The following is a 23,915-nucleotide window of genomic DNA, read 5'->3' as shown; positions in this document are numbered from 1 at the left end:
GGCAAACGGAGTTCCTTCAGCCCTTACAGCTTCAGCTGGTTGGAGGCTCTTATGTCCCAGGATCTGCAGGGTCGTCTCTCGTTCCTCTCACCACCCTGGGGCCCCTATCTGCATAGAGGCAGAGCTGGGTCCAGCAGCCATCAGCACGTTATACTGATCCATGATAGAGCCGGGAAATGAAGCCCCAAGAATTAGTAACACACCCCACACCGCTTCTCAGAACCAAGCCCCCAGAGAATGAGAAGGAACATGAGTTCCCATGAGCAAGAATCTTCAGGGAGAAACCTCCAGTACCCAAGAATGGGGCCCTTCTCAGTGTGATCCCAACCCGTCAGCTCACCTGTGATCCGTTGCTTCAAGCATCTGAAGATCATTTAGCTGGTCTCCTGTTCTCACTGAAGATCCAGGAGCCACTTAATCTGAAATCTTGCTGCTCTGAAGGCAAAGTACTGCTGTCCAGGCTCTAATGAGTCTTTCTAGAACTTTCTTCTGACTCCTTGACCAGATAAATCCTGGACGTTTGGGCTCTGCCACCTACCTAACATCTTTGTTTTGAGTCTCTCATAATTTACCCTCTACCTGGGATAGTTTAGCAAAAGTACAGGTATGTGAAGTGAAGTGAAAATTGCTCAGTCGTGTCTGACTCTTTGGAAATCCATGGACTGCAGCCCACCAGGCCCCTCTGTCCATGGGATTCTTCAGGCAAGAATACTGGAGTGGTAAGCCATTCCCTTGTTCAGGGGATCTTCCTGACCCAGGGATTGAACCTGGGTCTCTTGCATTGGAGGCAGATTCTTTACCATCTGATCCACCAGGAGAAAGCCCCAAAGTATGGGTAACTATTCTCTTAGTGAGAAAGAGCTTTTGTGTCAGAAGTGGCTGCAGTGGAAACCACCGCCACCACAGTCACCTTCCCACAAGTGTAGAAAATGAGAAATTAATAATCTCATGCATTTATGTAAATGTGTTCCTTCAAAATCTTTGATCAATGTACCATGACAATCCAAAAGCCGCTTATACAGCTGCTCAGCTATAAGTGGTGATACTCAAAGTGCTCGTGAATTTGAAATCACTAGAGTCTTTGGTTTCCTGGAGGTTTCAATTTAGGTGTTCTAACTCTTGGAAATTTTTAGACTAAAGTTCTAAAGTAGACTTTCTGAGTAAAGCTCACAAATAATCTGGACTGAAAAACCTACCAACCTCATTCTAGTTATGAGCCAAGTCCTCAACAAGGAAAACAATGTGCAGAAGTGTATAAGTGAGAAAAGACAGTTTAAAATAATGAAGGCTTAGGGGAGAGCTCAAATTCCACACACAGCAGGTTTTTGAACAACACTGCATTTCTTGGGTCCACTTATTTGCAGATTTTTTCAATATTAAATACTACCGTAGTCCACAATAGGAGGTTGGTTGAATCCAGGATGCAGCAGCATTGTGGGTTCAGGCAGACCTCAGACATGGAAGAACCACACGTATGGAGGGCTGACTATAAGTTACATTCAGATTTTCAGCTTCGAGGAGGGTCGGTGCCCCTAACACCCGTGTTGTTCAAAGGTCAACTATGATCGTCTCCTGTTATATTATCTTTCTGAAATATTGCTTACTGAGTACTCATAAATCTTCTATCTTATATTTTACAGGCATTTAACAAAAACAACTTGATCCTAGAGGAAAGAAACAAATACTTCAACCCACATCTCACTGGGAAGACCTATTCTAACGCCTACTTTACAGATCTCAATAACTATGATGAGTACTAAGAGCTCTTCTATTTTTGGCTTCTTGTAATTCCCCCAGTTCCTTAAGGCCTGTGCTCCATGACTGCCCATGTCTCCAAGCCTTCAGCGATGGAGTGTGGATACATCTCAAGTGCATTTCAAGCTACTAGCGTCCCATTGCTGCCGAAGAGAAACGTTCTCAAAAGCAACAAAAGTCTAAACATGACCATGAAAATCTGGTCTACAGTTCTTGATGATTGTGTTTAATGAGCCATGGTGTGCAGTTTTGTTTTTTGTGTGTTCAGTCCATTTTTTCGAATAAGTTGGTTGCTTTTTTTGAGCTTTTTCATAACTCTGCCACCCACATTGGAAGGAGTCTTTAGAAATATGAACATCTTCTTGACTCCGAGCATAAATCTTAATGGTGATTTCATTCAAGAATGCAGGCACTTTATATGAGAGCCTCCCCACCTCCCCACATGCTTTATAGTATTGATAAAATGGAGAATATGAATGTGACCATACAAGGACTCACCACTGTGGGGATCTCCATCTTCTCATTCTGGATGGTACTGTGTGTGTTTGGACATGGAATGCTTCTCGCCTGAGGATGCCGGGGATTCAGCCTGACTTGCATCTGTGAAGGTGCAGGTATGCGATGTGAGGTCTCCACCCTCAGCCTTGCTGCCGTTGCTGTGTTGTTCCCAGGGGAAGTGAGTGTAAAGAGCAGAGGGACGGATGGGATGAAGGGTGAATGTGCTCTGCAGCTCACCGTGAAGCTCCCCTTAGTGTGATTTCATGGCAGTTCAGGGAGCTCTTTGCCACGCGGTCAAAAGGAGCCGCCTGTCTGGGCCATAGTAACATTCTGAAGAACCACTCTGTAAAATAACCACTTGTTTAGCATTTGTATAATAGATTCTGCACCTGCCCTCTCTCTGCAAAGAAAAATTCTGAACATTCATGATGCCAATGAAGAAAGTATTGAAAGAACTGAAATATAATTAAAGACAACTTTTTTTAAAATTTTCCATGCTACAGAAGGCATTGGATGAACTGACATTTAATGAAAAGCAACTTTCTATTTTCCATCTCCCTGATAGAACTAACGTATGGCCATCAGCCCCTACTAAGAGCATTAATGATGTGTAAAGCTGGCTTTCTGCAGCTTGTTGCTGTGCGTATTGAAGTGCTCCCCAAGTTCCAAGCTGTCATTTGCTGCCTCCACATCAGGTCAGGAGGTGACATTGAGCTTGGGTGCCTTTTGTTTTTCTATCTCAGCACTGCCTTCCCACCTACCTACTCCCATTTCTCTCTGCGTGGGGGCAACAACATTTCAAAAGCAGTACCCTGAGAAATCAGGGTATCTGGAAGTCAAGGCTTTCATTGATCCCTGTGGTTCTGAGCTTCAATTCATAAACATTTCAGAGTTATGATACTGTTCAGTGTGGTCCCCAGAAGGAAAAAAAAAAAAAGGATAAATTACTCACAAAAAAAGATATGTAATATATGGCAGTTGGTTGAATAATTTTTGAAAGTAACAAGAAGATTGAATCTATCCATTGGATGCCTGTGGGTGTCATGATAAAGGTCTGGATGGACATTAAAACATGTTCTTATTGATAAATGAACCTTCAGATCTGTGAAAATCTACAGTATGGGCATCGAGGGACACATGTATGTTTTAGCATACATGTATTCACCCTATCCTATTTAAAGAAATTCGAAATTTTTATGCTTAGTGATGAATGTTATTGAGTTCAAAGCATTTTCATGTACCCAAATTTTCTGAAACGGCTCTACTAAAATAAAATCTAAATCTCAGTTGGGCTCTGGGAGGTCTGATAGATTTCAAACGATGTTCTGGGTCTTTCCAGTGGGGAGTTTATGCTGTGTCTGCCGTACTCCCTTGGCTGCTGTGTGAGACTGCTCTGTTTGAAGTCCACACTGAGCTTTCGAATTGTCCTTGGGTTGCGTTTTCCTTGGTTGCTTCACCCTGTCTCATCACTGTCCCGTAAGACAGATGTCCGCATCGTTTGGCACGTTTAGCGGTTTTATGAATTTCAACCCCCACAATGTTTTCTAAGCTTAAAAGATCATTCTCTTTCCCCTAGGACAGATGATACTGACATTTCCAAAAAAAAAGCATCACTGGACTTGATGCGAAATGTTTTCTAAATGACTTCAAAGTTGGTCGTTAATCAGCCTTACACGCTGCCTAAGGAAAGCACCCTCCCCCACAACACACTTTTCACGTTGATTACATAAGCCTTTACGATTATCACCGCAAAGAAATTCATTCGTTTTTGTTCTCTGGCATTCTGTTCGAAATAAAACTGTTCTGCTCTCTCTCCTCTCTCTCCCTTCCCTCCTATCCCTTCCTCCCTTTATCCCTCCCTCTTACTTAACGATATGAATTGATTTTGGAGTAGTTTTAGCTATGATCTAAGAATTTTAACCAGCCATGGAATAACTTTTGTTTTGCCGTCACCGTTGGGCTACTGCTCTTGTGTCTGCCTCCCCTCTGTATCCTTCATTAAGCCCCCACGTGGCGGGCTTTCACGGTAAAGTCTCCCACTTCTGCTGGAGACTTCCAACAGCAGCTCTTCGTAAGGTGGATGGTAGAGATTCCTGCCAACACTTGTCACATTTTAAATTTCTGTGTAACTTCATTATCCAACCTTTTTCCTTCCTTTTCCTTTCTTTTATTCTTCCTTCCTTTCGTCTTTTTTTTTTTTCTTTCTGGAACAGGCAGCACAAATAAAAACTAATAGTTTTAAATTGTATTTCCCTGAGTCTAACATAAATGGCATTAATCACAGTTTAATTTCTAGGGTTGCTTCTAGATACAGTTGAAGTTTGTCTGATTTTCATTAGGAAACGGGCTTCAGTCTCACACTGAAATTCTTTAGAATCTGGTTCCCAGTGTTGGGTGCTTTCTCTAGACTGGATTAGTCCCTGCCTAGCACCAGCCCGCACTGCCCCAGGCTCCCTGCTCATGGCACAGCAGGTGCCTCTCAGAGTGGCTCTGCAGGTGACGGCTCTGATCACACTGCGGGCTTTATCTTCCTGGACGACCTTGACTCTGGACTCTGGGGACGCAGAATCAGGCTGTGCTGCGTGAAGACCCAGGGTCTCCGGCCTCGGGTTTTTTCTTCCCCGATTGCCTGGCTTGCTCTAGGCCTGCTTCTGTGTTGCTGCCCCTGGAACTTACAGGAGGATCTGAACGTTCCTGCTCTTTCAGGGACATGTCACTAAGCCTGTCGATTCCGACTAGAATTGGCAGTAATCCTGGGGAAAACAGGGTTCCCTGTGTGTGTGGAGGGTGGACAGAGAGTCTAAAGGAACTGAGAGGGTAAGCAGTGAGCGAATGTGAGGGCTCCTACGTGGAGAAGCCTCTGTGCCCAGGAACGGTCGGCCCGCGGGGTCAGCGAGAGCCAGGGGTCTGGCCCCTTGACTCACGAGTGATGTCAAAGAGAAAGGAAGTGAATTTGGGAGAAGATGACCTTGCAGAGAAGGGACTCTGGTCCCTCGCAGCCCAGGGCTGTGGACGATCCCAGGTGGAGACTGTGATCATCTCTCACAGTCCTGTGTCTGATCCCTGCATCTTCCGGGATCAACTGCCCAGAATGCAGGTGAAAGTGCCACTGTTTCCTCATTTATCTGCAAAAGGGTGGAGTTCATGGGCATCAAAGCCTGTGGTCAGAGTTCGCGCACGAGTCCTTCAGAGTTAGAGAGTCAGATGCCTTCAGAGTTATGGACAAATTTTCAGCCCAGGGGCTCCCTGAAAGGATGTGTTACTATAACTGCAAATCAAAAGAGATTTTTTTTTTTTTTAATGTACAAAGTCTGCGCTCAGCTATTCATTTTGTGTAAACACTCCCTTAATGCACTTTGGAGGTGCAACCATGATGGTGTTTGCATTTACAAATATCCTGATGTTCCTTTTTGACATTTTCCTCACTTTCAGAATCAATCATGAATATTTCCCCAACACTGTCAAACCACTTTCAACATTGACTTTGCCCCAAGGTCATCAACTTTCTATAGCCCTAGGGTGTCTTTTATATTTCAGTGGAATTTTCTTGTGTGTGGCATTTCATGATAACTACACTGAATTCAGTTTTTCTGTTTTCAAAAGGTGACTCTGGGGCATCTGTCCAGAGGCAACAAGTATCAGTGGTGAATGCCATGCGCCAGGTCTGCCTCTGTCGGGGCTGCACTTAAATCCCACAACTCCAATAATCACTGTCTGTGAAGGCAGGGAATGGAAAACAAACCAGCAAACTTAAATCTATTCATATGCAAACTGTTTTTCTGCTCTTGTTTTTAAGCTGATATAAAATGGAGTTCACAGATCTCATTGGCTGTGCCCAGCATATTCATTTCTTATTTCATGGTAATTTATGTTGACGTGGTGATTCATGTTGACAAGACTTTACCAAGTTTAAGTACCTCTGATTACCTATCTTTTTAACTATTGTCAGACACTAGAAAGCTGTTTTGAGGCCCCTGCTTATCTGATCAATGGGTGTGAAGTAGAAGAACACAGAGTAGCATTCATTTTGGCCTGAGAAATGTACAAAAGGGAATGCCAAATATTTCACAGTGAGTTGCCATCTGAGATAAAATACACGGAGACCAGTGGCCATCGTGGAATTTATTTGTTATTCTCTCCTATTGAAGTCATTAATAGTAATTGATTTAAATATATTTTGTAATTCTACAAATACAGAACCAATGCATTCTGTTCATCTATTTTGATAACCTGATAAAACACAAAATAATATATTGCTTTCATTCTTGCTTATTTTTTCTTTTGAAATCGAAAAGTAATGAGCAAGATATAAAGTTGGACTATAGGCAAAGATTTTTATCAAAATGACTATTCCATTCTCTTTTTTATGGGTTTATGTTAAAGATGTATTATAGATATTTTTGGAGCAGATGGATCAAAGTGGGAGTTTTTTAATGGTCATATATTGCATCATCAAAAATTTAGTACATCTTTCAGAAGCATTAGAAATTGAGAGCTTTTCTCTTTTGAAAATATGTGTTCACATTGCAAAATGTCTAACAGCATCATCAAAACCAAAATCAGAACCTGCCATGAATGTACTATTCCCAATGAAAGCTCTCATATAGTATTTTTAAAAGATTGTATTAATCCTGCCGTAGAAAAACAAAATATTCAAGCTTATTACCCATTGTGTGCGTGTGTGTGTGCACTTGGTTACTCCGTGTGTCTGACTCTTCGTGACCCTATGGACTATAGCCCGCCAGGCTCCTCTGGCCTTGGGATTTCCTAGGAAAGAACACTGGAGTGGGTTGCCATTTCCTTCTCCAGGATCTTCCCGACACAGGGATCAAACCTATATCTCGTGTGTGTCTCGTCTCCTGCATTACCAGGCAGATTCTTTACCACTGCACCACCTGGGAAGCCCCTTATCACCCATCACCCAATACCATTTCTCATTCAACCAAACTTGTTTTACGTTGTTGACTTGACAACGGTAGCTAGTCAAAGATATCATAACACCTGAAAGGAGAAAAACTGAAATGGAAAATCACTGTATGGCATTTCTTCAACTAACATGTTGGATGGGCAACAAAATTCATTCCAGCTCTCCCATATCAGTCAGAAATCTGAGGCCAGCCGTTCAAAGATGACCCTGTTCTTTCTCAGCTTTTTGGCAACTTCATGCCAAAAGTGGCCCAAATGTTAGATATTTAAAATGGTCCCCACATTAGATAAATACAAGCTGGAAAGCAAAATTTGGATTCCAGGAGACCCGAACTATCATCTCTAAGAAAGAGCCTGTTAGTACGTGCAGGTAGTTTAATTTCCTGTAAAAAGTTGCCAGTGCCTTGTTTCAGATGATGATTTATCATTTTATCTGGATATTTGTTCAAAGCAGAGGACTGATTGGCTGTACTTGAAAGAAAATCACTCATATGCCTCTTTGATCTCAGGAAAAGAATAAGAAGCACAGCATCATCAGGTGTGAATTCTGCCGCCACTGGGGCTGTGGTGCCAGAGTGGAGTGCCATGGTGTGTTCAGAATTTAGGTGAGCCCAGCCTTCCAGAAGGCAATGGTACCCCACTCCAGTACTCTTGCCTGGAAAAATCCCATGGACGGAGGAGTCTGGTGGGCTGCAGTCCATGGCGTCACTAAGAGTCAGACACGACTGAGCGACTTCACTTTCAATTTTCACTTTCATTCATTGGAGAAGGAAATGGCACCCCACTCCAGTGTTCTTGCCTGGAGAATCCCAGGGACGGGGGAGCCTGGTGAACTGCTGTCTATGGGTCGCACAGAGTCGGACACGACTGAAGTGACTTAGCAGCAGCAGCAGCAGCCTTCCAGAAACTGACATCACTTTAATTTTACATCTTCCAAAAACACTTGAGAGTTTGTTCTGTAGAAGGAATGTCAGTGGGATGCCTGTAGAAGTTAAAGGATCTTGTTGCTGTCCCTCTTCAGGCAAGTCTCTATAGACACAGGAAAATCAGATGGAGGCTGGTGATGCCTGGCAGATAGGGTGAGTGGAGTGACAACCGCATAGAATGTTGCCTACTGTTTGTTTGAAGTCAATGTCAAAACTGCTGCGTAAGTTCACAAAGTTTTCTTCCTTAATTTGAATCAAGAAAACTTGCAGTGTTTTCACTGTTAAATTTGATTCCTTCTCTCCCCTCAACCCATACCATGACTGTTGGCCAAAATCAAACTTGAATTTCTGCACTTTGAAAGAAAGCACAGTAGGAACCTTCAACACAAGCCCCTGCATACACCACCAAAATTCTACATTGTTTGCAAAGGAAGTGCACAAAATTGGTCCAATGTAAGATTCTTCAAAAGAGTGTAATTAAAATTGTGTGTTATGCCACTCGTAACCTTTGAATATGTTATGAAATGTTAAATGCCTCATTCCTTGTTAATTTGCTGTTGCCGTTTTTGTGATACAAAATAAACTTATTTGGGATTGTTTCTCTTTTTTTTTTAATTGAATTTTCTTGGAAGTTATCTTGAGCCTTTGGTAAACTTACAGAAAGCTACTGATCTTGAAATTCACGTGTAAGAGACAATATATATTCATCATAATGGAACTTTTTTAGAATGAGGTGGCATTGTCTGCCCTTCACTGGAGTGAGAAAAGTGGAACTTCAGTTGTCTTGTTGGAACGCTTGTGGATTTCTGGGTATTCCACTCATGACCATTGGGTGTACACACTGCACTGCTTTTCATTCCTTACATTATACTTTCAAGGTTTCATTGGAAACCTGGTTGCTAGAAATGTGCAGTCCAGATTTCCAGTGATCTTCACTTTCATCTTTTCTGTTCATCAGTTCACTGGTTTTGAAAAGAGTCCAGCATGACTGAAGTGACTCAACACGCACACAATTTTAGGAAAAGGAAATGGCAACCCACCCCAGTATTCTCACCTGGAGAATCCCATGGACAGAGGAACCTGGTGGGCTACCGTCCATTGGGTTGCAAAGAGTTGGACAAGACTGAAGCAACTTAACACACACACATGATTCACTGTTCTTAACTGCTTGCTGGAGAGCTGTTCAGGTCTAAATCTAAGAAAGTTGTCCAAGGACACTAGATAGATAATGCTGTTTTCAAAATCAGTTTAAAATACCGGCTGTGAAGCACAGGTAAGGAGCCCATTGCCCGCTACCCTGGATTTGTGATGGATGTTCAGGGGAGAGGCGGACATGGGTCACGCAGCCAGTCAGCAGACACCAACTCCCGCCAGCTCCCAGCCTCAACACTGAGGAAAACAAGCATGTCTACAAGGTAAAATGAGCTGGTACCCCAGAGGTGCAAGTGTCCTGCTCACTCACTGCTCTTAGCAGATTGCCAAGTTCTAGAACCCAAACCTTTGCATCTTTTATAAACAATTCATGAAGGATGATCCTGGGTCCTGCCAGCAGTCCCCCAATTTTCCTTCCACAGCAGTCCCCTCCTCATCTTTATCTGCAAACATTTGGGGGGAAAAGTAAGAGAATCCTGATATGTACAGTAAAAGTTGTACTATATCTTTTGTACTTAGGTTTTTATGTAAACAGTTTGTCTCATTCCATTGTAAGTTAGCATTGAAATAAACCCTACTGTTTAGGAAACAATTTAGTGGCAATTTTCTTTGCGGAGCCTCAGTGGCCCCTTTGTCTCCAGATGTGCTGAGGTGTGATCACTTAAAGGAAAGTGTTACACTGGAGGGAGACTGCAGACGACCTCCAGGGTAAACTCCACAACACGCTCCTGAGTGTGTTCCCATGGCATCTTGTGTGGAGGCCAAAACCGGACCAACCAGTCTCCTGATGATTCTGTGATGTGGTAAACAACTTTTACAAATATCTCAGTGGGCAACAAGAAATGTGTCCCAAGGAAAATCAATCAGGTTTTTAACCTACAAGGAGCTGATACCCTGTATTGACAATGATCAATTTATCTTTCTTTGAAGCTCATCTTCTCTACAGCACATCAGATTCCATTCTTTCTTGCATAAGACAAGGTTTTTCTAGAATGAACGCTGATGATTAGTAAGCCCAAATATAGCTAGAAGATGCCTGAGAGTCATATATTTCAGTATTCATGATCCCATTAAATCTCTCTGTCTCAATAGGATGAGATGGTTGGATCGGATCACTGATTCAAGGAACATGAAATTGGGCAAACTCTGGGAGGTTGTGAGGGACAGGGAAGCCTGGTGTGATGCAGTCCATGGGGTCGCAAAGACTCAGACATGACTTGGCCACTGAACGGCTGTCTCTCTATATATGTACACAAATATATGTTGTTGCTTGGTTTAGTTACTAAGTCATGTCAGACTCTTTGCAACCCCATGGACTATAGCCTTCTAGGCTCCTCTGTCCATGGGATTTCCCCACCAAACGTACTGGAGTGGGTTACCATTCCCTTCTCCAAGGGATTTTCTGACCCAGGATGGAATCCAAGTCTCTTGGATCACAGGCAGATTTTGTCCTGACTGAACTATATATATAGTATGCACACTCATTCATTCAACATTCAGAAAACTAAGATCAGAAACTCATTCAAAGAAAACTAAGATCACCTATGGACACCTTATCTTAGACAAAGGAGGCAAGAATACACAATGGAGAAAAGACAGTCTCTTTAACAAGTGGTGCTGGAAAAACTGGTCAACCCCTTGTGAAAGAATGAAACTAGAACACTTTCTACCACCATCCACAAAAATAAGCTCAAAATGGATCAAAGATCTAAATGTAAGATCAGAAACTATAAAACCCCTAGAGGAGAACATAGTCAAAACACTCTCTGACATAAATCATAGCAGGATCCTCTATGACCCACCTCCCAGAGTAATGGAAATAAAAGCAAAAATAAACAGATGGGACCTAATTAAACTTAAAAGCTTTTGCACAACGAAGGAAGCTATAAGCAAGGTGAAAAGAGAGCCTTCAGAATGGGAGAAAATAATAGCAAATGAAGCAACTGACAAAGAATTAATCTCAAAAATATACAAGCAACTCTGCAGCTCAATTCCAGAAAAATAAGTGACCCAATAAAAATGAGCCGAAGAACTAAACAGACATTTCTCCAAAGAAGACATACAGATGGCTAACAAACACGTGAAAAGTTGCTCAACATCACTCATTATCAGAGAAATGCAAATCAAAACCACAATGAGGTACCATTTCACGCCAGTCAGAATGGTTGCTATACAAACGTCTACAAACAATAAATGCTGGATAGGGTACAGAGAAAAAGGAACCCTCTTACACTTTTGTGGGAATGCAAACTAGTACAGCCACTATGGAGAACAGTGTGGAGATTCCTTAAAAAACTGGAAAAACCACTGCCACATGACCTAGCAATGCCACTGTTGGGCATACATGCCAAGGAAACCAGAATTGAAAGAGACACGTGTACCCCATTGTTCATCACAGCACTGTTTATAATAGCCAGGACATGGAAGCAACCTAGATGTCCATCAGCAGAAGAATGGATAAGAAAGCTGTGGTACATATACACAATGGAGTATTACTCAGCCATTAAAAAGAATGCATTTGAATCAGTTCTAATGAGGTGGATGAAACTGGAGCCTATTATACAGAGCAAAGTAAGTCAGAAAGAAAAACACCAATACAGTATACTAATGCATATATATGGAATTTAGAAAGATGGTAACGATGACCCTATATACGAGACAGCAAAAGAATGTATAGAACAGTCTTTTGGACTCTGTGGGAGAAGGCGAGGGTGGGATGATTTGAGAAAATAGCATTGAAACATGTAAATTATCATATGTGAAATAGATCGCCAGTCCAGGTTCGATGCATGAGACAGGGTGCTCAGGGCTGGTGCACTGGGATGACCCTGAGGGATGGGATGGGAAGGGAGGTGGGAGGGGGTTTCAGGATGGGGGACAGATGTATACCCATGGCTGATTCATGTCAATGTATGGCAAAAACCACTGCAATACTGTAAAGTAATTAGCCTCCAATTAAAATTTTAAAAAAATACACACCACTGCATTAAAAAAAAAGATAATAAGGATTTAGTGTATAGCACATGGACAGAAGGGAGGTGGGTTCAGGATGGGGAACAGATGTATGTATACCCATGGCTGATTCATGTCAATGTATGGCAAAAACCACTGCAATACTGTAATTAGGCTCCAATTTAAATTAAAAAAAAAAATACACACCACTACATATAAAACAGCTAAATAATAAGGATTTAATGTATAGCACATGGACATATATTTCATACCTTATAATAACCTATAATGGAAAATAATCTGAATAAAAGTGTGTGTGTATAAATATGTATATTTATATACATCTGAATCACTTTGCTGTATACCTAAAATTAACATAGTATTGTAAATCAACTACAGTTCAATATTTTAAAAAAACCCAGCACAATAAACTTTTCTGAGAAAAAAAAAAGAAAAAACAAATCATAAATCTATTGGGTCTATGTGTAATAGTTACATAAAATCATCCAATTATGGGGTCCATAGTTAGCTTCATTAGTTGCTATCTACCTTATCAGCTTACTGGACTTGTTGGTTCACTCTGAAAACAAAATTCCATTAATGAAGCTGTTGCTGCTTCTACTGCTGCTAAAGTAAAGCAATTAAAAACAAAAAGCAAGACTATAGAAAGGCATGGCTAACTGAAGACAACACTTATAATATACTGTTAATAAAGTATTTCCCCAAATCAAAAGTTTTTCCAGTTATCTCTGTCCGTGTTCTGAAAGTAAGTCTGCAGCCAAATTTTTTAGTAGAAAACTAATTTCAGTTCTTCAGCAAATCCTACTGCACAATGCTTTAATTTAAAAGTATCCATTTTCATACCATATTTTGTGGACAAGTCAACCATATTTTTGGTATGTAAAAAAAATACATAATCGTTGACAAATTGTTAAAAAAAAACCTGGCTAATAAATTTTGCATAAAATTTAAAAAAAGAAAAGTAAACTAAGATCAGAAAATTCATTCAACATTCAGAAAACTAAGATCATGGCATCCAGTCCCATCACTTCATGGCAAATAGATGGGGAAATAATAGAAGCAGTGAGAGACTTTATTTTTGGGGCTCCAAAATCACTGCAGATGGTGACTGCAGACATGAAATTAAAAGACGCTTGCTCCTTGGAAGGAAAGTTATGACCAACCTAGACAGCATATTAAAAAGCAAAGACATTTATTTACCAACAAAGGTCCGTCTTGCCAAGGCTATGGTTTCTCCAGTAGTCATGTATGGATGTGAGAATTGGACTATAAAGAAAGCTGAGCACTAAAGAATGCTTTTGAACTGTGGTGTTGGAGAAGACTCATGAGAATCCCTTGGACTGAAAGGGGATCCAACCAGTCAATCCTAAAGGAAATCTTCCCTTAATATTCATTGGAAGGACTGATGTTGAAGCTGAAACTCCAATCCTTTGGCCACCTGATGCAAAGAACTGACTCACTGGAAAAGACCCTGATGCTGGGAAAGGTTGAAGGCGAGAGGAGAAGGAGATGACAGAGGATGAGATGGTTAGATAATAACACCAACTCGATGGACATGAGTCTGAGCAATTTCCCGGAGTCGGTGATGGACAGGGAAGCCTAGTGTGCTGTGGTCCATGGGGTCGCAAAGAGTTGGGCATGACTGAGTGACTGAATTGAACTGATGCACGCTCATATATATATCTTAACATATATGTGTATGCTGCTGCTGCTGCTGCTAAGTCGCTTCGTCATGTCCGACTCTGTGTGACCGCATAGATAGCAGCCACCAGGCTCCTCCATCCCTGGGATTCTCCAGGCAAGAATACTGGAGTGGGTTGCCATTTCCTTCTCCAATGCACGCAAGCATGCTAAGTCAGTTCAGTCGTGTCCGACTCTGTGCGACCCTATGGACAGCAGCCCACCAGGCTCCTCTGTCCACAGGATTCTCTAGGCAAGAATCCTGGAGTGGGTTGCCACCTCCTTCTACATATATATGTATAATTCCCCATATATAATTTTCAACTGACCAGAAAGCTCATTTAATATGGAAGCCAAAAAATAACAAAATATGCAAAAAGATAAACTAATGAAGCATGCTATAATGATTAACTTTAACTCTAACTAATGAAATATGTCTGTTTTTACCCAGATGTTTCAGGCTGACTTGCGCAGTTTATAGACTTCTCTTCTATTGGAAGTTTGGGGGTCTTTTAATGCTAAAAGCACAGAAGAATTTCCTGCAGCTTCTTGGGGAGATTTGTTTTTTCATGACTGAGCAGGTTGACAATCCAAGAGATTATCAGCTCTGGCTGCATATTGATATTATCTGGGGAGCTGTTTTTTAAACATCACCCAGACCCCATCCCAGACCATTTGAGTTTGGATACTTCCTGAGTATCTGTATTATATGAAACAAAATATTAAAACACCACAAAAGAACCTACATTTGACTGTTAGAAAGTGAGTGGAATAAATGTGGCACTAGTTTTCTTCCTTGTGATTTTTTTCTGAATCTTTGTATTTACATGATGTATTATAACAGGGGGCTTCTCTGCTGGTTCAGCTTATAATAAAGAACATGCCTGCCAGTGCAGGAGACACAAGAGATGCGGGCTCGATCGCTGTGTCAGGAAGATGCCCTGGAGAAGGAAATGGCAAACCACTCCAATATTCTTGCCTGAGAAATCCCATGGACAGAAGAGCCTGGCGGGCTACAGTCCATGGGGTTGCAGAGTCAAACACAACTGAATGCACACGCCCCCCACACACTCATTGTAATGTTTAAACATTTTCATCTAATACTCATGTACCCACTTCCTCTTTTTTGAATGTACTTCATTTATTCTTAAAAAATAAAATTAGCATATGATTTAAAATGCCTCTCTGGATGTATCTGAAATACACAATGTAAATTTCCATTTAAAGTGTATCTTTGATCCCCGCTTATGAAAAATAACAGGAATGATTGAATGTATTGACTGCACAACTGTAGGAAATTCATGTAAGAAGAAATCGTCCTTAAAATAACATCTGAAGCTATATTATTTTCTGGAATTATACTTGTTTATATTTGGTTTACTTCTTTCACGGAGTTTGCATATAAAGTCCAAAAGGGATGTTTGAAATGGCTTTTCTCTCATTCATCCACTTGGCATATATTTTCCTTGGGAGTGTTCGGAGCTCTCACCTCACCCCTGCGGTCAGAGTCAGAACCAGGGCTGAGAGCAACAAGAGCACATTTGATGAACATCTGATAGAGCTGGCAGTGCGGAGCTCCCAAGACCCGCTACTAAAAACAACAGAGGAAACAGACTCAAACGGCAACCCGTGGTCAAGTGATCCCTCGCGCAAACCACCGAAATAGCAAAAATCGGTCTTCAGTTTGAAAAACCACTATTAATGTTTTGAAAATGAGTCTCACCGTAGAATACAGAGAAACCTTTGCTGAACGAAGATTTTCCAGTCTTCATGTATGTGAGCTCCGTGATATTTGTCAGGTCCTTGCCGTGACCTTTGCCAAAGGGTCAGTTGTTCATCCCAGTGGTGGTTCTGAAAGCAGGCTCTTTCTTCCCTTTCCTGTGTGCCCTCTTTTGCTCCTGAAACTCCAACACTTTGGTCACCTCATGCGAAGAGTTGACTCACTGGAAAAGACTCTGATGCTGGGAGGGATTGGGAGCGGGAGGAGACAGGGACGACAGAGAATGAGATGGCTGGATGGCATCACCGACTCGATGGACATGAGTTTGAGTGAACTCCGGGAGCTGGTGATGGACAGGGAGGCCTGGCGTGCTGTGGTTCATGGGGTCGCGGAGAGTCGGACGTGACTGAGCGACTGAACTGAACTGAACCTTAAAAGAATCTAATTATGGGAATGAGATCACTAAGCAGCTGAAGCTAACTCCTGATTTATGCTCTCCTGTGTGCACGCCGTGCCTTATCTAACCTGTTGATCCCTTTCCTAAATTAAAAAGCCTATTAGCTCTCTGCCCCCATAGCCCCTCCAAGCAATCCTGCAGACAGATCACATGGACAGGATAATATCTGAAGAGAGTCCGCCGGTCTGCACACAATGCAGACAGAACCCCCCCTCCTTCGCCGGCACCTCACTGAGATCTGCCCCTCTTCTCCCTTTTTTTTCCTTTGAAAACTGTCTTGGCCAAGCAGAATCTTTGGAGCCAGTCTCTGGATACAAGTCCACCTTCCCCCGAGATTGCTTGCTTTTGTATTTTTTTTTTTTTGTATCACAGCTACTTGCTGCCTGTAACTTTCTCTCTTTTTTCTTTTTGTTCTTTTTTTAAATTCATTTATTTTAATTGGAGGCTAATTACAACATCGTAGTGGTTTCTGCCATACATTGACATGAATCAGCCATGGGTGTACCTGTGTTTCCCATCCTGAACCCCCCTCCCACCCCCCCCCATCCCATCCTTCAGGGTCATCCCGGTTCACCAGGCCTGAGCACCCCGTCTCATGCATCGAACCTGGACTGGTGATCGTGATGAAAGCACCTTTGCTTTCTAATGACACCGGCCTCTCAAATGATTGGCCAATGAGCAGTGAGCAGCTGACCTGGGTTCGGATACAGGTTCATGGGTCATCTTTCCTGAAGCAGCCACTCCCACACTCGAGTGCTGTGCAGAGCCCTGTCCATGGGTCTCTTTGCCATCAGGGTCCTCCCCTCTGCCACCCCAGCCCGGCTGTCACTTCGTGTTTCCTGCTGTGAAAGTGCTAGTTGCTGAGTCGTGTCCAACTTTTTGCGACCCCATGAGCTGTGGCCCATCAAGCTCCTCTGTCCATGGGATTCTCCAGGCAAGAGTACTGGAGTGGGCTGCCATTTCCTTCTCCAGGGGGTCTTCCCGACCCCGGGGTCTCCTGAATCACAGGCAGATTCTTCACCGTCTGAGCCACCAGGGAAGCCCTGTTTCCGATAGTAGATGCCTGTTACAAGAGTCACGGCTGTGCCCCTCCCGAGGCTGGCACCCCCGGGAGCTGGGCCTCACGGTCCCTGAGAGAAGCCTTGGGGGGGGGTGGGGCAGCACCAAGGCGCCAGGACATGCCCATCAGGAGGAGAGGTGGGCAGTTGTCCCGTGGGTGCATTCACGTGCACTCACAGATCAGCACGGCAACTGGAAAGTCCCCATCTTGGACCTAGGAGGCACTCGCATTTCCTGAAGGGACAAGGGGCCACACACTTGCACAAGTACTCGTGACAGCTGCTGCGGTTCCCTTCTGAACTTGGAGAAACGCTTTCCATGGGCTTCCAGTCATTCTAACCTAACCGTCTGTGACACATGCATTTTGCAGCACATACTCAGCATAGATCTCACTTTAAAGCACCTGAAGCTTATCTAAATTGAGTGTCTTTGAGAGGAAAGGAATATGTGATTCACACTGTGACGTATAAAAATCAATGTTTATTCAGACTTAAAAAATAAATCTCTACAAATGAAAAAAATTTTTAAATTATGGGAGAAACTACATATATAATACTTCAAAAAAAAATAACAGATTGTGTGTGTTAACTACCAGACAAAAACTACGCTATTGCAGAAATAGAAGAGAATTATTAAACCAGGCTGATTTATCTTTACCAATAACACCGTGTTGTGTGTAGCCACGTGTGAAATTTCAGAGTTTCTGTCAAAATTTGGAACACTTCTTTCAACGTTTATTTTCATACAAGCTAAGAGACGCTGATGGTCACCTGTGCAGAGCAGCTGATGGCCTTGTGTTTCCTTCCATATCTTCCTTCCCCTCCACCGTTCCCAGACTTGTGCACTGCAGGATAGCACCTCTGATGCCACAGCTTCATGTCAACACACGGTGATGTGACAGACAGGTTAAGTGCTGCCGTATCGACAGCAAGACGCCTGCAGTAACGTCGCTTTACAGAGAGGTGATCACACACCACTTACACGCTCTTCCTGAAGCCCAACTGAATGTATCCCGCTCTCAGTTTCCGCATAGAACCTCCTAGAATTGCCTACAGCCATTCCAACCACACCCTGTAGAAGGGGAAATGTTAAGCGTGCGGAGGGGAATCAGAATGGAAATAGGAAAGAGTCTGGGGACGTCCCTGGTGGTCCAGAGGTTAAGACTTCGCCTCCCAATGCAGGGGATTCGGGTTCGATCCCTGATCAAGGAGCTGAGATCGCACATGCCTGGTGGTTAGAAAATGAAAACATAATACAGAAGCAATATTGTGTCAAATTCAATAAAGACTTTTTAAAAAACATTAAAAAATAAAAAGAGAGGAATCTGACCTGTGGTTGAATTCTCCACCTGATCGCATTTTAGAAAATCACTCAGATTTTAAAGAACCACAAGACACACGCAAGTAAGGGGACGAAGCATTTGCTCCAATACCTCCATGTACTACGTCTCTGGGCCTCTAGGCACCAGGTCTGGGTTGGAAGATGGGATAAGGTGTTGACTAAGACAGCTGTGTCTTTGGTTCCCTGATGACAGGAAGCTGGTGCTGGGCTGGGTTCCAACAAAGGCTCTACCCTTATGGCTGTAACCTTGGGGCTGATCACTGGTCTGTGACTCAGTTTCTCATCTATAAATGGAGATAACAAGAGCATCCACCTAAGTCTTATTGCATTCCATATTTATTGCATTTTATTGCAAACTGAAGGTGTGTGGCAGCCCTGCACGGAGCAAGTCTGTTGGTGTCACATTTCCAATAGCATTTGTTCCCTTGCTGCCTCTGTGTCACATTTGGTGTTTCTCAACAATATTTCAAAGGCTTTCCTCGTGTCTCAAATGGTAAAATGTCTGCTTGTAATGCAGGAGACCTGAGTTCAATCCCTGGGTCAGGAAGATCCCCTGGAGAAGGAAATGGCAACCCACTCCAGTATTCTTGCCTGGAAAATCCCATGGATGGAGGAGCCTATAGTCCATGGGTTACAGTCCATGGGGTCGCAAAGAGTCAGATACAACTGAGCAACTAAAACACACCACAAACAAAAAGATTACAATTCACTGAAAGCATGGGTGATGGTTAACATTTTTTAGCTATAAAGTATTTTTTGATTCAGTATCACGGTAATCCAAGTCTATGCCCCAACCACTATTCCAAAGAAGCTGAAGTTGAACGGTTCCATGATGACCTACAAGACCTTCTAGAACTAACACAAAAAAAAGATGTCCTTTTCATCATAGGGGACTGGAATGCAAAAGCAGGAAGTCAAGAGATACCTGGAGTAACAGGCAAGTTTGGCCTTGGAGTACAAAATGAAGCAGGGCAAAGGCTAACAGAGTTTTGCCAAGAGAATGCAATGGTCATAGCAAACATCCTCTTCCAACAGCACAAGAAACGACTCTACACAAGCACATCATCAGATGGTCAATAACAAAATCAGATTGATTATTTTCTTTGCAGCCAAAGAAGGAGAAGCTCTGCACAGTCAGCAAAAACAAGACCGGGAACTGACTGTGGCTCAGGTCATAAACTCCTTATTGCAAATTCAGACTTAAATTGAAGAAAGTAGGGAAAACCACTAGACTATTCAGTTCAGTTCAGTTCAGTCGCTCAGTCGTGTCTGACTCTTTGCAACCCCATGAATCACAGCACGCCAGGCCTCCCTGTCCATCACCAACTCCTGGAGTTCACTCAAACTCATGTCCATAGAGTCGGTGATGCCATCCAGCCATCTCATTCTCTGTTGTCCCCTTCTCCTCCTGCCCCCAACCTTTCCCAGCATCAGAGTCTTTTCCAGTGAGTCAACTCTTCGCATGAGGTGGCCAGAGTATTGGAGTTTCAGCTTTAGCATCAGTCCTTCCAATGAACACCCAGAATTGATCTCCTTTAGAATGGACTGGTTGGATCTCCTTGCAGTCCAAGGGACTCTCAAGAGTCTTCTCCAGCACCACAGTTCAAAAGCATCAATTCAGGTATGACCTAAATCAAATCCTTTATGATTATACAGTGGAAGAGACAAATAGATTCAAGGGATTAGATCTGATAGAGTGCCTGAAGAACTATGGACAGAGGTTCATGACGTTGTACAGGAGGCTGATCAAAACTATCCCTAAGCAAAAGAAATGCAAAAAAGCAAAATGGCTGTCTCAGGAGGCCTTACAAATAGCTGCGAAGAGAAGAGAATCGAAAAGCAAAGGAGAAAAGGAAAGGTATACCCATCTGAATGCAGAGATCCAAAGAAGAGCAAGGAGAGAAAAGAAAGCCTTCCTCAATGATCAGTGCAAAGAAAATAGAGGAAAACAGTAGAATGGGAAAGACTAGAGATCTCTTCAAGGAAATTAGAGATACCAAGGGAACATTTCATGCAAAGATGGGCACAATGAAGGACAGAAATGGTATGGACTTAACAGAAGCAGAAGATATTAAGAAGGGGTGGCAAGAATACACAGAAGAACTATACAAAAAAGATCTTCATGAACCAGATACACTCACCTACAGCCAGACATCCTGGAATGTGAAGTCAAGTGGACCTTAGGAAGAATCACTATGAACAAAGCTAGTGGAGGTGATATAATTCCAGATGAGGTATTTCAAATCCTAAAATATGATGCTGTGAAAATGATGCACAGAATATGCCAGCTAATTTGGAAAACTCGGCAGTGTCTGCAGGACTGGAAAAGGTCAGTTTTCATTCCAGAAACAGTATACAGACTTTATTTTTGGGCTCCAAAATCACTGCAGATGGTGACTGCAGCTATGAAATTAAAAGACGCTTGCTCCTTGGAAGAAAATTTATGACAAACCTAGACAGCATGTTAAAAAGCAGAGATATTACTTTGCTGTCAAAGGTCCATCCAGTCAAAGCTATGGTTTTTCCACTAGTCATGTATGGATGTGAGAGTTGAACCATAAAGAAAGCTGAGAATTGCCAAAGAATTGATGCTTTCAAACTGTGGTGCTGGAGAAGACCCTTGAAAGTCCCTTGGAATGCAAGGATTTTGAACCAGTCAATCCTAAAGAAATCAGTCCTGAATATTCTTTGGAAGGACTGATACTGAGGCTGAAGCTCCAATACTTTGGTGATCTGATGCAAAGATCTGACTCATTAGAAAAGGCCCTGGTGGTGGGAAAGATCAAAGGCAGGAGAAGGGGATGACAGAAGATGAGATGGTTGGATGAAGCAATGGACATGAATTTGAGTAAGCTCCGGGAGTTGGTGATGAACAGGGAGCCCTGGCATGTTGCAGTCCATTGGGTGGCAAAAAGTCAGACACACTTGAGCGACTGAGCTGAACTGTTTCTTTAATTAAGGTAGATATTTTTTTAGATATAATGCTCTCACACACTTAATAGACTGTGGTATAGTAGACACATAACTTTTACATGCACTGAGAAACCAGGAAAAAAAATCATGTGTCTGACTTTATTTCAATATTCACCTTATTCCAGTGGTCTAGAATCGAATCAACAATATCTCCAAGGTCTGCCTATACTGAAAGGTCCTTTAGATGATTCATCCAGTTAACTCAACTCATAGCAAAGGGCCTGGCCACATACCAAGTGCTGAACACATATGCCTTTGCTATTATTCGTTTTGTTGTGAATGGAAGAACAATGTGAATAATATTTAAATGTGATCCTTTATTGAACACTCCTTGTGAAAACTGGGAAATTAGTCAATTAAAAAGAGAGAAAAAAAAATCTCCACAGCGTTTTAAGAGAGGAAATGTGCTTTCAGGCCAAGCAATTGTCAGAACAGATATGTATAAACCGAGTTTTTTCAGGTTCCACATCTACGTGTTGACACACAATATTTGTTTTCTCTTGTGACTCACTTCACTATGTATGACAGTCTCTAGGTCCATCTACATCTCTAAAAATGACCCAATTCCATTCCTTTTTTGATGGCTGCATAATATACGTATTTCTTCTTTAGAAATACAGACACATATGTAGTGGACAAGCATGAACAGCAAGAGGAGAAAGGGAGTGGAGGGAGGAACGGGGGACGGGACTGGCCTGTGTATACGTACACCTGTGTACACTGTTGATACTATGCATAAAAAGGAAAACTAACGGGAACCTACTGAACAGCTTGGAGAGCTCGAAAGACATCTAGAAAAGGGGATCTATGTACTCATATAGCTGATTCACGTTGCTGTACACCAGGAACGAACACAAGACTGTAAAGTAACTATACTCCCATAAAAATGTAAAAACTAAAAAGAACAGCTATGCGTCCATTGCAGGGAAACAGGGAATCAGGCTGGTCAGATGCATATTTGAGGGTTCATTCCAGGACCTGCAAAACAGAGGCAAATTATGATTATCCACGATAGAGGTGCTGATGGGGAGGGACACTTAGATCCTTGATGGCTCTGTTCTGTAGAGCAGCCTGTATCCTCTCCTTACCATATGTTGGAAGGACTAGCTCAGACACGTGATATTCTTACAGGCCTCAGGAATGAAGGGTTTCTGTGCATTTATGGAAACATTCTCATAGCTAGTATGCATGACGTAAATAGAGAGTGTGACATACTTGAGTTTGTTCAAGAGTCATGGAAAAAGACTGGGCTTCCCTGGTGGCTCTGTGGGGAAGAATCCTTCTGCTGATGCGGGAAACATGGGTTCGATCCCTGGTCCAGAAAGATCCCACATGCTGTCGAGCAATTAAGCCCATGCACCACACCTTTGGTGCCTGTGTTCTAGAGCCCGAGAGTTGCAACCCCTGAGTCCACGTGCTAACTACTGAAGTCTAGAGCCTGTGCTCCACAATCAGAGGCCACAGTGCAACTAGAGAAAATCCCACACAGCAACAAAAACCCAGCATTGTCAATAAATAAACAAAATTATAAAAAAAATTATGAAAGAGACAGACTTCCTGTGGTCGGTAGTCGAGGTTGCTAGGTACCCTGGGCTCCTTGACCATGAGATAACCAGAGAAAGCAATAAGTTTTTTAAAGGCAGGTGCTTTTGCCCGTTTTAGTTGTTTCCAACCTATTTTTCTTTTTGTCAAGAGGGATGATGATGGGAAGCCCTGAGGGGTGAAAACAAGAAAAATCCAACCTCTGAACTTTGCTTCCGAAAATGGAGACCAGTGTTATCATGACTCCACAAGGGCCTGCTTGAGAACCAGGGAAAAACCTGCTGGTGGAAACACGTTTTATGATCTGGATATTTAACGCTCTCTCTTTGATCTTTGGGTTTACTTTTTCACTGTTCCATGTTTTTCAAAAGTTTTGTGAAAATCGGGATTCAGAAAAGCTGTAAAACATACCAAAATTCAGACAGCGTGGGTCCTGGAATTTCCCCAAAGTATTTCCCTGGGTGCAGGGGGCTGCAGGTAAGAAGAAATACATGAGCAAGGAAAGTCAGCTGGGGGCGGGGGGAGGCTTGCCAAGTGGCTCAGGGGTAAAGAATCTGCCTACAAAGTAGGAGAATCTGGATTTGATTCCTGGGTCGGGGAGATCCTCTGGAGAAGGAGGTGGCAACCCACTCCAGTATTCTTGCCTGGGAAACCCCATAGACAGAGGAGCCTGTTGGGATATCGTCCACGGGGTCGCAAAGAGTCAGATATGACTTGGCGACTAAACAACAAGAAAGTTGGCTGGAATGGAACCTTGCAAGTTGCATCCACAGCAGGATTCTGAAGCTATTTGCTGGGGCCTTACCTGCACATACTCACATAAATATCAAGTAGCCTTGGACAAATTCTGGTGTTTGAGAGCAGTGGGAAAAGAAAAGTTTGTCAAAAGCAAATGTGAACATGTCTTTTTAGC

The 23,915-nt window shown here is 42.7% G+C and overlaps 1 protein-coding gene across 1 annotated transcript in view; it reads left to right on the top strand.

The window, feature by feature from the left end:
• The window catches only part of SEMA5A (semaphorin 5A), a 569,574-nt gene extending 560,870 nt beyond the window's left edge, over positions 1 to 8,704 (top strand). Inside the window, exon 23 of the mRNA XM_055422270.2 lies at positions 1,641 to 8,704. Coding sequence (XP_055278245.2) covers positions 1,641 to 1,760 — 120 coding nt within the window. The 3' untranslated portion in view covers positions 1,761 to 8,704. The remainder of the gene's footprint in view (positions 1 to 1,640) is intronic.
• Positions 8,705 to 23,915: the final 15,211 nt, after the last annotated feature.

The sequence above is a fragment of the Moschus berezovskii genome, chromosome 18 (assembly GCF_049115385.1).
Source record: "Moschus berezovskii isolate FMDL1 chromosome 18, NW_MosBer_1.0, whole genome shotgun sequence".
NCBI lineage: Eukaryota > Metazoa > Chordata > Mammalia > Artiodactyla > Moschidae > Moschus > Moschus berezovskii.
The sequence above is the reverse complement of the archived record's forward strand: the minus strand, read 5'-3'. Positions and strand labels throughout refer to the sequence as shown.